The sequence below is a fragment of the Sturnira hondurensis genome, unplaced genomic scaffold (genome assembly GCF_014824575.4).
Source record: "Sturnira hondurensis isolate 20B ecotype Veracruz unplaced genomic scaffold, ASM1482457v3 Scaffold0014099, whole genome shotgun sequence".
Taxonomy (NCBI): domain Eukaryota; kingdom Metazoa; phylum Chordata; class Mammalia; order Chiroptera; family Phyllostomidae; genus Sturnira; species Sturnira hondurensis.
In genome coordinates this window covers 1356239-1370436 of record NW_028086730.1, presented here as the reverse complement: position 1 = coordinate 1370436, position 14198 = coordinate 1356239, and the positions used below count along the sequence as shown (strand labels likewise).

At 57.0% G+C, this 14198-nt stretch overlaps 1 protein-coding gene across 9 annotated transcripts in view; it reads right to left on the bottom strand.

Annotated features, from left to right (window-relative positions):
- PPFIA1 (PPFI scaffold protein A1) overlaps positions 1-14198 on the bottom strand; it is a 71193-nt gene that overhangs the window by 41288 nt on the left and 15707 nt on the right. For all 9 annotated transcript variants that reach the window (XM_037062584.1, XM_037062576.1, XM_037062577.1 and 6 more), the window contains exons 3-4: positions 660-761; positions 218-382 (exon numbers count right to left, since the gene is read on the bottom strand). In XM_037062584.1, the coding sequence (XP_036918479.1) occupies positions 218-382; positions 660-761 (267 nt within the window). The remainder of the gene's footprint in view (positions 1-217; positions 383-659; positions 762-14198) is intronic.

Genomic DNA, 14198 nt, shown 5'->3' with positions numbered 1-14198 from the left:
CCTAAATGTACTATTTAATTCTTAACAACAAATCAATAAACTGAACATTATACATTTTAAGATGTTACTGCCAACTAACACTTTTTGACCACACAGAACTCTGTCTTCCTGTGGGAGCGGTTCAGAAGAACTCGCGGAGCTGCGGCCTCGGTGCATGTGCAAGCCCGCCCCGTGACATCGCGTGTCCCAGTCAGAAGCACCGAGAGGCTCGGGGTACCTTTTCGTCCAGAGCTTTGTGGTGCTCGAATAAGGACTTGAGTGCTTTGAGGACCTCCACCTCGCTGGACACGCCCGCCGGAGACTGGGCCTGCCTCTTCACCACCGTCATGCGCAGCGAGCGCTCGTGCCGCGAGACCAGGCACTCCAGGTGCTCCAACAGCAGCTGCGGGGAGGCCGGCCGGGGTCAGAGGGCACACCACGCCCGAGGGGCACCTGGGGCCAGCAACCCCTCCGCCCGTCTGTAGTCAGACACGGCCCCACAGGCCTGCGTGGGCGCCACTCATTCTCAGCCCGATGGGGAGCACGGCCGAGCACACCGGCCAGCCCACCCGGGGTGGCGGGGCGCAGCCAGAGGGAGGCTTATCTCTGGAGGCACCGGGCGCTGACCGCGGCCGCGGGCCCGAGGCCAAGGCTAGCCCGGCAGGAGTCCTCCTACTGACCCGGGTGTTGTTTCTTTCCGCTTTCAGTTCGGCAATTTCTTCCTCCCGTTCCAGGAGCTGCTCCCTGCACACGTTGAGTTCTTTCGTCAGCGCCGCGAACTCCTAGGAACCGAGGAAAGGAAGGCGGGCCCCTCAGGACAGACTCTCATCCAGCCTCTCAGCCCCGCACAGAGGCAACCCTGGCCCTCAGCCGGCCAGAGGGACGCCCATCACACTCCAGGGAAGGAAGGGGTCAGACCAGGAGCCCAGGACCACACAGGCCACCCTAACTCAGACTGCCTGGCAGGTTTTCAAGAGGGCAAAACTCATCTGGAATAATTAAAATGATGTGCCAACCTTTCAGTATATTTAAAATTTTTTCTCCCTCTAAAGGACAAAGGAAGGATAAAGGTTGACCTTGCAATCTGACATTCAAAATATAAAAGGGGGTTGATTCAGGTAATTTCACACAATCAATTTACAAACAGGTGGTGTGATGAAGTTCATCCATAAGTTAATTCTCTGAAGTCAAAGTCAGCTTCGCTGCAGAGATTGCCCCACTTTTCAGAACCTGACTGACAAGGCTAGCCCCCCAAAGCCTGTCTGACCCAGGACGCAACAGTGCATGCCTTGAAAAGCCAGTGAGAAGAGTGAAGGGTTTGTTCCTTCCTGAACGCTCTCATTGGGAGAGGGGCCGGCAAGGCTGCTGACTTAGAGACCTCGAAGGACACCTGTGAAGGCCGGCACAGATGGAGTGGTCTCCGGCCATCGTGGCTTTGAACTACATTTTACCAGCTATGCTACTGCAGCTGTCCCGATTTCCCCCGCTGCCCCCACACCCCTGCCCCTGTCCAGGGGTCGTGCGTGTAAGTTCTTTGGCTACTCCATTTCCTTTCTGTACTTCACCCCCCACCCCCAGCTATTTCATAACTACCTATTCACACTGCTCGATCCCCTCACCTCTCACCCATTCCCCCACCCCTCCCATCTGGCAACCGTCGGAACGCTCGGCCCCCACGGCTCTGTCTCTGAGCTTCTTGTTTGCTTAGTTTGCTTTTTAGATTGGGTTGTTGGTGGGTAGGAGTCTGTGCCTTTCAGTGTCCGCAGTCTCGATCTTCTTCCCACGTAAGCCCCCTAACGTTTTGTGTAATGACGGCTCAGTGATGCCCAGCTCCTTTTCCCTTTCCTTATCTGAGACGTTTGTCATCTGCCCTTCCATTCCAAGTGGCAGCGCTGCTGGGCAGAGCCCTGCTGGCTGTAGGCCCACGCTTTTGATCACTTTTAATATTTCTGCCAACCCCTCCAGCCTGCAGAGTTTCTTTTGATAATTCAGCTGACAATATTATGGGGTTTTTCTTATGCGTAAGTAACTGCTTTTCTATTGCTAATTTTAAGAGTCTCTCTTTGTCTTCAACCCTTAGTATTTTAATTGCGATGTTTCTAGGAGGGGGCCTCTTGAGTCCATCTTGTCTGGGACCATGTGCTTCCTGGACTTGCATATCTACTTCCTTCGCCAACTTAGGGAAGTGTTCTTTCACTGTTTTTTCAAATATATTTCCAATTTCTTGCACTTTCTCTTCTCCTTCCGGCACCCGTATGAGTTGGCAGGTGGGCGCCATACCTGAGACTCCACCAACCTGGCTAACACTGTTTGCCCCGCCCTGGAGATCCTGAGGCTCCACCCCACTCAATTCAGAGGCCCACAGAGGAAGTTAGCAATGGTATTTCCACATGAATGGCTGTTCTTCGCTCAAGATTCACAACTTCCTGAATCCTATCAAAGAAGCAACAGCAGCCCCCAGCCTCCTTAACTCCCAGTAAGTGGCCCCAGGCCTGGCACTAGCAGAAACCAGCGAGATTCAGAGCTTGGCTTCACCTTGGACTCTCCAAGCCCAACACCAGTAGCAGCCACTTCAGACTGCTTTATCGCTCAGGCAGGGTGGTCCCAGGCAGAACACCGGTGGGCACTGACCTTGGCCTGCACCACCCGGGAAACCCCAGAGCCTGTGCACCCAGCTGACAGCTACAGACCATACTGGAGCACCACCACCCTGACCCCACACAGCTGATTCCCCACAGAGGATGGAGGTTGGTGGTCCGTGGTCACAGCCAGTCCTTGCAGCTGACTGGCCTGGGTAAGTCCCTCCCATCGACCTGCCAACAGCAACCAGGGCTCAGCTACAAGAGGAGGGTATTCTCAGCCCACACAGGGGGTGCACCTCGAGTACCCAGCTTGGGGGATGGGGGATGGGGGAGGCTGTGCCACTGGACTCCACTACTTAGGCCACACCTACCAAGGGATGAAGTCAAAGCTGCTCTGCCTAATAAACAGAAGCAAACACAGGGAGCCTGCCAAAATGAGCAAAGAAAAAGAACTAAGCAAAATGGAGAAAAGCAATTAATCAGATGCAGAGTTCAAAACACCGGTTATTAGGATGTTCAAGGAACTTAGTGAGGACCTCAGTAGCATAAAGAAGACCCAGTCAGAAATGAAGGATACACTAATTGAAATAAGGAACAATTTACAGGGAAACGACAATAGAGTGGATGAAGACGAGAACCAAACCAATGATTTGGACATAAGGAAGCAAAAAACCCCCAAAAACCCAGCAATCAGAACAGCAAGAAGAAAAAAGAATCCAGAGAAATGAGGACAGTGTAGGGAGCCTCAGGGACAGCTTTAAGCATTCTAATAGTCATTCTCATTTATCCGACGTCTCTTCTAACGTCTCTCCTTCGAGAATCCACGACTAGCCCTGGCTGGTGTGGCTCAGCGGCTTCTGTCCTGTGGACCAAAGGTTCAGTTCCCAGTCAGGGCACATGGCCAGGCTGAGGGCCCAATCCCCGATCAGGGTGCACGCAACAGGCAGTCGATCGACGCTCCTCTCTCTGGCTCCACTCCCCTCTCTCTAAAAGCCATGGCAAGGTACCTGCAGGTGAGGATTAAAAAGAACCCACAACTCTGTGTGGGCAACCCCCCGGCCCAGCACGGGGCGCTGCACCGACCTGTCCACAGTGAGTGGCAGAAGCGCATTTTACAGAGCAGTGCACTGAGTCTCCGACGGCCCTAAGTCAGACAACAAACAAAGACTCATCTATTCACGGAAATCTACGAAGAACAAGTAAGCAAGGGCCAGAGTCTGGGTACTGGATGGAAGGCGGCCCACTCCCGACCCCCACCCAGCCACAGAGGTGGGGGCTCTACCCCAGCGGCCCCCGCTGCCCCCCACCAGCACAGATCTCCGCAGCAGGAGGAGAGCAGCAGTTTTCGGACTGGCCACAGCTGCCTGGTGCAGACAAAGGCGCTGTGGGGATGGGCGCTGCACCTTGGGGGTGTTGTGCTGGGGGTGCAGCCCTGATGCCCTCACCCTCGCCCCGAGGCTGTGGGGCCCAGGGGCCCAGGCTGCAAAGAACCTGTGGCTGATGCCCCCTCACTGAGGGCTCATCTCCTAGACCAGGGCCCTCACTCAGAGGAGTGGCCATTGTCCCCACCTGAGCCCTGGTTCAGAGACTGTACCAGGCAGGGTGGGGGCTGAAGCAGGCAGTAAGAGAGTGTTTTATCTCTTCCCGAAGGAAGGGACCTCAGGGGCCAAATGTCAACCTGAGGGTGCCCTCAACAGCAGAACAGGCTGCAGCGGAAGGCCACGGGGAAGAGGGGGGATCCGGGGGCTGGTTGAAGGGGCGCCCAGACCGCTGGAGTTCGGGGAGCGCCAAGCTCGTGGTGGCTGGGGGGCCTCCCAGGCCCGGAACGCATGTCAAATGCTGACTCCGAGCACAAGTCCTGGGAGGGAGGGAGCCTTTAACCGGGTTGGTGTGTGGAGAAATGGACACCCCAAGCCACCTCTGAAAATAGTGCAACGGGCTGGCACTGAGCGGGCTGGCACTGAGCGGGGGCCTAACAGCAGGGTGTGACCAGGAAGGAGCGGGTGACAGACCAGCCTAGGCGCTGGGTGTGTGCAAGCCACACTTCCCTGAAGAGCAACGACAGAGGCTGCTGGGGGATGGACATCCGTGAAACCACCCGGCCATCAATGCCCCGGTGAAAACGGTCATTTTCATGGCATGCACTCGGTCGGCCCTCGAGCAGGCCCAGGCTCACATGGACTTGCCAACAAACCCGTGCAGTTCGCAGGCCCCACCGCGGCCAGGGACCTGTGGGCGCCCCGGGTCCTCCAGCCCCATCTGGGGGAGCCCTCAGGCCCGGACACCACCGTCCATCGCATGCTCGCAGGGCTGCTCTTCCACTCCTGCGCCCAAGGGCACTGTCCTCTCTCGGGGCCCTTGGCTTCTTTGCCCCTCTAAGTCCCACCTTGTGCCACCATGTTTGGAGAAGAGAGGCGTCAGAGCCCGAGTTTATGCTGCCACTCTGACCAGAAGTCGAGGTGCATTCAGAAAGCGGTGCCGAGCCAGCCCAGGGGACCAGAGCGGCGAGCCGGGCCCCGCAGAGCAGATGGACAGACAGCAAGTACCCAGAAGGTCGGCCCCGAGCAGAGAAGCAGTCACCTGTGAAGATGGGAGGTGCGCGGTGGCATCAGAGCTGAATTTGGAGAGGACCTGGCTGTGCCACCGGCGGGAGCCTCGTCAGTCACACAAGCACCAAGGTGTGTGTCTGTTCCCAGAAGGGCTGTGCAAGGCTGGTCGAGAAGGCCCTCCCGCACCGCAGCACGGCCCCATCCGGGAAGCTCGGGGAGCCAACATGGGCTCCAGAGCCCAAGGCTCCAACACAGGGGTGGGCTGGACTGCTAAGCATGGGCTGCAGATGGGCCTGCGGGACAAACCAAGGCCCCAGGAGCAGCACGGAGCGGGGCTGCCGAGTGAGACAAGAAGGGAGGACCTGCCCCAAGTCTAAGGCCACACGCCTGGGGCGGGGGTGGGGACGCAGTGATCTGAACTAAGACCAACACGAGATGGAGACCCAGGAAGCGCTCTTAAGACACACCCGAGTTTCGGCCACGTGCCAGGTGCCACCCGCTCTCCAGCAGTTTCTAGAGGCTGTGCTGGACACTGTTCAGAGGGCGAGGCCCAGAGCAGGGAGATGGCCAGCAAGTCAACACAGGCAAGACCAGGGAGTGAGCAACGGGAGAAGCCGCAGGTCCAGACATGTGGACAACAGACCAACAGATCTGCTGGCGGGTGGGCCGGGGGCAGGGCAGGGGGGCGGCGGTGTCTGAGAGGAGAGGAGGCCGGGACGACTTGGAGGAGCATGGAGTAGCATGTGAAGGACAGAGTCACCGTTTCCTGAGAAGAGAGCAACCACGGAAGATGGCGTTTTGAAGGGGGATCTAAAGGTCCAGCCTGGGACTTGTCAATCGATCTGAGATGTTTTCAGAACTTCCAGTGGCAGTGTCCCATGAGAGCTGTGACCCCCAGTCTGGAGCCCTGGGAGCGGTGGCGAGGGGTGTCCATTTTACCCCCGCAGACCCCTGAGTGCAGGGAAGAAGGAAGGAGGCTGGAGACCTGCGGTGACGGCACAGGGACTGAGGGGGAAGCAGGGCTCCATCAGAGCAGGGCGGGTGGGGGGTGGGCAGGAGAACACCTGGGAGAGCAGGGCTCCCAGGAGCAGCACCCAGTGGATGAGAAGAAGGTGGCACTGGTCCTGGACAAGTGGGTCGCTGGTGACAGTGACACAGCAGTTTGGAGCAAGGTGGGACTGCAGGCCAGACTGGACTGAGTCGGGAAGAGAATGGAGGACAGTAGCGAGGACACAGGAGCCCCTCGAGAACCTGTGCCGTAGAGGGGAGGCGAGAGACAGGGCAGTGGCTGCAGCAGACGTGGGGACCCAGGCAGAGGGTCTGCCATGAGCAGCTGAGACGGGTGGGGCACCTGGGTGAGTGCAGAGGGTGGCCTTCCCTGGAAGCCCACGGCCGACCCCCGGGAGGCAAGAAGGCGGCTGCCTTGACACAGGGGTGGAGGCCCACACGCAGGCGGGAACTCAGGGCCACCTCCTCCGACCGCTTCCGGCCTCGCCGAGGCCGTGACTCTGAGGACAGGCGGGGAGCCCCGTGTGCAGGGGGAGACACGAAGCCTCCTCGCAGGACAACGGGTCCCAGGAGAAGAGCAATGCGACTACGGCAGCACCCGGCCACTTCCGGTCACTCGTGGATGTGGACGGAGGACGGACTCCGCGGAGCAGGTCTCTGTGGGGCGGGCAGGTCCGAGGACGCACAGAGGCGAGGGCGCCGAAGGGCCGGCACGGCCGCAGTGGTGGCGGCCACAGCACCCCAGGGGGAGGGAGAGAGGGAGGCCTGCGCATGTTTCATTTCTCAAAGTTTTCCTCTCTGCTGTGAACAGATCTCACTGCCTGTACGTGCAACACCGAGGGGAAGTGTAAGGAGCTGGACCCCGAGGGCCCGGCGTGTGCCCGTGCCCGAGTGCCAATCAGAGCCCTGGCTGCCAGGTGTCAGGGAGCTCGGTCGCCAGCCGCGCCAGCCGCGCCGGACATGGGAGTGGCCCTGTGGGACCCCACGGAGCCCCGCCCTCGCTCCCTGACCTGCCGGTGTCCCCTGCGTCTCCCCCCTCCCCCGCCCCCAGAGCAAGCCCTGTCTGGTCTCACGGCTCCCCTCCACTTTCCCAGACCGCCCCAAACTGACTGCCTTCTCTGCTGACAGGACATATTCAATTCCTCTCATTTGGTAAAAATAAAAGTGTTTCTTAAAATAGATTCACTAGCCAAAAGCACCCCATGATACGCTGCATTGGTTTCGCTAAAAAGCAAATTTGCAGAACTTGACGATTGTTTTTACTCCTTAAAGGAAAACTCTTTCTGCTCAAAAGAATTCAACAAGCAAAAAAAGTATGGAAGCAAATTTAAACTCAGGAGCTCAGACACACAGGAGACAGGAAATCCCACAATGTGAAACGCCACAGCACGTTCAGTGCCCACTGTGGGCGCCGCCACGGCGAACGACCCTGCGGCCTGGACAAACTCACACTGGCCCCCTCAGCACCCCACCCACCCCAGGCCTCCGCCGGCCCACCCACCAGTGTCTCTGTTTCTCCTGGGGAAAAATGTTTGTTTAAGAGATACCGTGATCCCAGCAGACTGCTGGGCTAAAGCGGCATTCAATTTACTAAGATTCAAGGTGAAAGTATTTTTGGAAACTGAATAGACACAATCACCGCTGGAATATTTTCATTTTGAAGTATAAGTGTGAGCAATACACACTTGTATTTATTTCTGTTTGACACTTCCTAGGATTGAGAAGAGGAAAAAAACATTTAACCACTAAAATCAGTTCAAGAACTCAGTTTCACATGACACTTAAAAATGTCGCCGTTTGCTACTTCTGGACAAAAGGCTCCGATGTGGGTAAGAGGTTCAGATAACAGGAGCCGGACACCGTTGATCGAAAGCCACAATGCGTCCCTTCCACAAGCGATCCCTGGGGCTCAGACGCAACGCCAACCCCAAAGCTATGACGCCCTCTCGTCCCCACCACCGCAGCAGCGCCCTCCGCACCCCCACGGGATCCTGACCCCTCCTGTGTCCTTAAGTGACCCCGCGTTACATTTCTACACCTTTCAGTCCCTCTCGTCTCCATCAGCAGCTGTTATTTTAAAATTTCTTTTCATTATTTTTGCTAACCGGAGGCAAAAAGCAAATGTCCTCTTAGCGCGGGGACACGGAGAGTCATGACGAAACGGGAAACTTACTTGAAACAACAATGAAAGAACGTCCCTAATTTGGTGAATGAGACGTACAGGTTCTGAAGCACAGAGAGTCCCAAACAAGGACCCAAAGAGGACCACACCAAGGCACGTCGTAATTAAAATGCCAACAGTTAAAGAGAGAACCTTAGAAGCAGCAAGAGAAAAGGAGAGAGTCACCTGCGAAGGAGTTCCCATCCCGGATGGACTGTCAGCTGACTTCTCAAAAGGAACCTTACAGACAAAGAGGGGCTGGAAAGAAGGATTCCAAGTCATGAAAACCAAGGACCTACAACCAAGGTTACTCTACCCAGCAAAGCTATCATTTAGAATCAAAAGGCAGATAAAGTGTTTCCCAGACAAGGTAAAGCTAAAGGACTTCATCATCTCCAAACCGTTATTATGTGAAATGTTAAAGGGAATTATTTAAGAAAAAGATCAAAACCATGAACATTAAAATGACAATAAATTCACAACTATAAACAACAAAATCTAAAAAACAAAACAAACCCTGAGAAAACAAGCAGACCAGGAACAGAACCACAGATGAGACCCCGTGGAGGGTTATCGGCTGGGAGGGGGAGGGGGGCACGGGGGCAGGTGCAGGGACGAAGGAGCGTAACTGGTGGGAGCAAAACAGACGGACGTTAGGAAGAGCCCAGGAAATGGAGGATCCAAAGGACTCATATGTGCGACCATGGACATGAACCAAGTGGGGGGGGGCGCTGGAGGGAGGGTGCTACTAGGTGGGGGGGCGAAGAGGGAAAAATTAGGATGACTAAAGAGCATAATCAATAAAATACACTTTTAAAAAAGTACACACTGCCCACAGACATGTAAGGTACACACGGTCCCAGGCATGTGACGTCCAGCACAGAGAACACAGCCGGCGACGCTGCCACAGCCAGGCCCGGGCCGGGCGGCGCTGGCCGTGTGGGGTCACTCCCTCAGTCCCCGCGTCAGCTTCGAGCTGCCAGGCTGTGCGCCTGAAGCTCCTGACAGCTGTGATTGGAAATAAAAATAAATGGATAAAGAAAATCAGCAACCCCCAAATTACTGTATTAGCTTAAAAGAGTTTCAAATAAACTAAAAACGCTAGATAATAAAAGGAAAACACAGTATGAAGTAGGTTGATGTCCAGTTTGTGTTTCTGTCATGCTTCCAACTTCCCGATGAAGTGAGTCGTGATCTCGGGTGCTGCTCATTCTTACTGGAGTACAAAGTATTTTCATTTTCAAACACCCGACCGTGGAGATCTACACACGTGACAAGAAATGATTGAATCATAAATAAACTGTCTCTAACCTTTCAGACTGGAAACCACTTAGGTGACCGTGGCTGCCAGCAGCCATCACGGGGAACAGTGTAGGATCGCATTTCCAAGGAGACACTCTGGCCCTTACAAACTGGGACCCTGCGGTGGGGGTGGGGGGGCGGCAAGGGGAGGGCTGAGGGCAAAGCTGCTCTGAAGCAGGATCAAGGCATAGACAGACCACGCTCCCACACAGCAGGCCAGGGCAGCCGGGGCCCTTGCGCGGAGGCAAACCAGACACGAGCGCACCTGCCCCTGCACAGCGTGGGACCCGAGTGAGCCTCTTGGCCAGCTCACAACACCCTCCCCACTGCCAGCCGCACTGCGCACCCCAATGACAGCTTGGGAGCCGTCCGTCTGAGCCCACGGCCTCTGGCTGTGACAAGCAACACAGCAGCAAACAGCCTTGCGCGCTGGTCACCTGCCTGCGCACCACGTGCATCTGCGGGCACAGTCTCAGTACCTCTGAGTCAAAGGCCCCATGCCCCTGGGAGAGACCCTACTCCTCAGGACGCTGCCCAGGCCGGTGACCTGTGCTGCGGCGCATGCTCGCAGCCCTGCCATGCTGGACCCTTTGGTGTCCATCATCCTTCTCAGTCGCATCCTCCATCCCCTCACCACACGGGGTCTCAGAACCTTGTCGTACGCCAGAGACCAGGGCATGCCCGAGTGCGGGCTGGGGCCCGAGAGGCAGCACGCTCTCCAGGACACACCTCCCTCCCGACCCTCTGCTGATCAAGGGGACTCAGGCATTCTGACACTCCCCTTGCACAGAAGGCTCCTTAGTCCGGAGGTGGCCCATCGCCCCACCCTGCCCTCCCCACCTGACAGGGCGCACCATGCTGGCACACCACCCTGCGGTCAACACTCGCTCACTTCCTCAGAGCACATTCGAATGTGAGCGTCTTACACTGGGGGTGAACTTCCGCTGACACGTGTGCAGCCCGCGGTCGCCTCCTACACAGACGTGTCCACCACACATCGTCAGGTTTGGGCACCCTAGTGCAGGCGCGCCCACTCACTCACGTGAGCGAGCACTCTACTACACACGGCCCCCAAAACTGACGGAGCACTGTAACGAGGGCCCTGCGTTTTCTAAAGCCCTGTGTTTAGGCAGTTCTTTCCCAATTTTATTTTGCACTGGTTTCGGGTGTGCAGCTTAGTGGCCAGACAGTCGCACACTGCACACAGTGCTCCCCTCAGTATTTCTGGTGTGTGCTGCCAGTCGGGGCCCGACGTAATGTCGGCTCCTTAACAGTGAAGGAGTAATTAGATTTACACAGTCCGAAAATTATTTCAGCCCTTTGAAGGCAGCTGCAAGACTAATACAGCCCCTGGTGAACATGAATTTGACACCCTGCTCTAAGGTCTAAACATACAAACAAATCTGCTGGGTCAATTCTCAATGCTTCTAATGTTACAATTTACAGCGTACTAATTAAGTAGTCTTGTGGGTTTTGTCATTTCCTTCTACATTTACAATTTATAGCGAGAGAGTTTTCAATGTCCTGACCGCCCCCCACGTAAAGACCACAAACACCCACAACGATCCCCAACGATGACTCTGGGCAGGGTGTCCGGCCTGGGCCCGCGGGCGGCTGGCGGCCCAGGTGGCTGTGCACGCAGCCCAACACAAAGTCGTCAATTTACTCAGAACACCTTCAGATATTTTTGTGATGAAGTGTCCCAATGTATTTAGCGTGTGGCCCTGAGGCTGTGAGGCTGCCGCCCTGATCTGGAGCACAGGCCTGGCACTGGCCAAACACGCGTGGCCATTTGTGCAACCCTGTGCTGTGAGGGCTGCCCTACCGGCTTTTAAACGTGAAACATTCGCATTACAAAAAGGGACTGATTTTGTCCAAATGCCGCCACGACTGTCCATCGCCCAGCCCTGGTCGGGAGAGTTTGGGAGGCTACCGTGGGTGTTTCTCCCTTTCTCCCCTCCTTCCTCTCTCTAAGCATATCCTCGAGTGAAGATTTAAAACGACCAAAGAAGAATCTGCCTTTGTAACCGCCCCCCACAGCAATGAGGGACACGCTGAAATATCACCCTACTTCATACACGTAATAGTGAAGATAACCCTGGCCTGGCCCTCGGATTACTCGGTTTTACATCCTGGTGATTCCTCTTACTGAAGCATCACACACACGGTGTATGCCCACATACAAGGCCATTCTGAGTACAAAGCGGTGCCCCCTTGTCCTGGCGCCCTGCGTGCAGACCAACGGCGGGCTCCCACCAGACCCAGTCCTGCTGACTTACTAGACCCTATGTTCGTGTCTGCCCCTAGAGTTAGTCACGCGGACGGAAGCATCTCCAAGTGCCAGGGCTCTACTCCTGCGTCTGCTCCCCTTTCGATGAGTGGCTCCGGACGCTCCGCACATCGCCCACCACGTGGGCAGTGACAGTTCCAGAGAGCGTTGGGGCAAGGGGCAAGTACTGGTGCCTTGGGCACCTGGATGTGAGAAGGGAGGCCCTGCCCTACTGAGGCAAGGACAGCACACCTGATGGAAGTCCCCATGCCCCTGGTGAGGCGAGGTCACACTGGCCACTACCGCAGGAGTGTTGTTTCAGGCCGGCCAGCAACTCCCCCAAGCCCCTCAGCTCTGCAAGGAAAGCCACACCCAACTCTGGAAGGGGTCTCAGGACCCCATGACACGCCCCTGGCAGCACACCCAGCACAGGTGTGTGTGGGACCACGGCATCAGACACGCCCGACAGCAAGTGTCACTGCCAGTGTCTCCTGTAACTCCCTCCGCCCTGAGTGCCCATGCCCTGCAGGCTGTCGGATGGGCCCTGGGCTAGGAAGTTCTTCCCTCGCTTAACAGAAGGCACCCGGGAGCAAGTCGAAGGCCAGGGTGCAGGTCCACGGCCCAGTGGGCCTCATCAGGGGTCCCCCCGGGGCTGCAGCGAGCTCTGGAGGTAGAAACGCAAGCTCAAGAACGAGCAGCCAGATTCCGAATCTGGAGAAATGAACTGGACAGAAACCGTCTGAGGCACTACACTAAGAACCTGGGTAAATAGCACTGCAGTGAGTTTACATTCGTTCAGCGTTTCACGGTTTTCAAATGACCTTCACGAATCTGACCACGTTTCACCCTCAGCCGCCCAGGAGGCGCACGTAACCACCCCACTATACAAATCCGGGCATAGGCAGACGGGAGTGGCATGAAAGGCCACTTGGCAAGTAGGCAGCCTGGGACTCGGCACTCCACGCCGACGTGCGGGGATGCGGCCACACGGCGCACGCCAAGACGTGCGGGCTGCCCTCCCGGACCCGGCCGACCACGTGTGGGTGGGGGCGTCGGCGGTGCACAGCTTGCCGGCCACCCCGCAGCAGAGGAGCCCCACCGTGGCACACGGAGTTCTACTTCCCGTACAGCTGCGTCACCCGTCATCCTGAGAAGCACACAGCCTCTAGTTCTACAGATGACAGCACATTCCGAGAGGTGAAGCACCCAGGCCGAGATCAGGAAGCCGGGAAGCAGAGACCCAAGACTTGAAATGAAGGGGGGGAGAGGCTGGAGGGGAGGAAGAGCGTGCCACCCGGCAGTTAGAGAGGGAGAGAGGCTGTTACATGGCGACACCTCCCAGGGCATCTTCTTCTGACTCCTGTGCTCCTCAAGGATGACCTTGGTATGCACTCGGTCCTATTATTTCCTCTGTTTTTGGTAAAACTGGTGGCACTTTTTAAACTGGAGAAGAGGAATTAAAAGTAAACCAGCCCCAGCCCTGGCCGGGTGGCTGGTTAGTTGGAGCCTCCTCCTGTGTGCACCGAAGCAAGGTTGTGGGTTCGACCCTGGCCAGGGCACACACAAGAGCAAAGAATTAATGTTTCTCTCTCTACCAAGTCAATAAAAAACATACCCTTGGGGAGAATTAAAAAATAAATAAAAGTATATCAGCCCCGATCCAGCCCTGACTGGGAGAGACACTGACCCCCCGTGGGAACCGGGTGCGGTGGTTGGAGCAGACTGTGTGGGGCTTGGAGGACAGGAGCTTCGCAGGCCAGGGTGTGAGGGCGGGGAGCAGCATGACCGGACCGGCCTGGCACAGCCAGGGGCCAGTGTAGTTGGCATGGTAGGGACACCCAGGGACAGCCAGGGACAGGGCAGAGGGTGCACTGGAGGGGCTCTGGCCCCTGGCCCTGCCACCATGGACGGCACACCTACGCCCCCGAGTGGGCGGTCTGGCTGGGCTGCAGCGGGCTGGGGTTCGAGAAGGGCACACAGGCTCCAGCCAGAAGGCAGAGAAAAGGAAGAGGACTCAGGAGGCCAGAGGGGCCGCTGGGCACACTGAGGAGCAGCGTGGAGGCCGGAGGGGCCGCTGGTCGGGGGGCAGGCAGAGCTCAGACCCGGCCAGAAGGGAGGTCGGGGAGCGGGGGGCTGAGAAGACCACCTTCACATTCGGGGCTCACAGGAGGGGCAGACGCCCAGAGGACGACCTCAGGAAGAGCGCAGGCAGGGGATGGACTGCCCAAGGTCTCCCGCAGGGACACAGCCCCTTCGTCTGGGTGAGAGCGACCGTCCACAGGCCCGTGGACAGTGAGCGCTGCCTCCCCTCAGCCCTTTTGCAGAGGCTCCCCTGTTTCCAACCCACC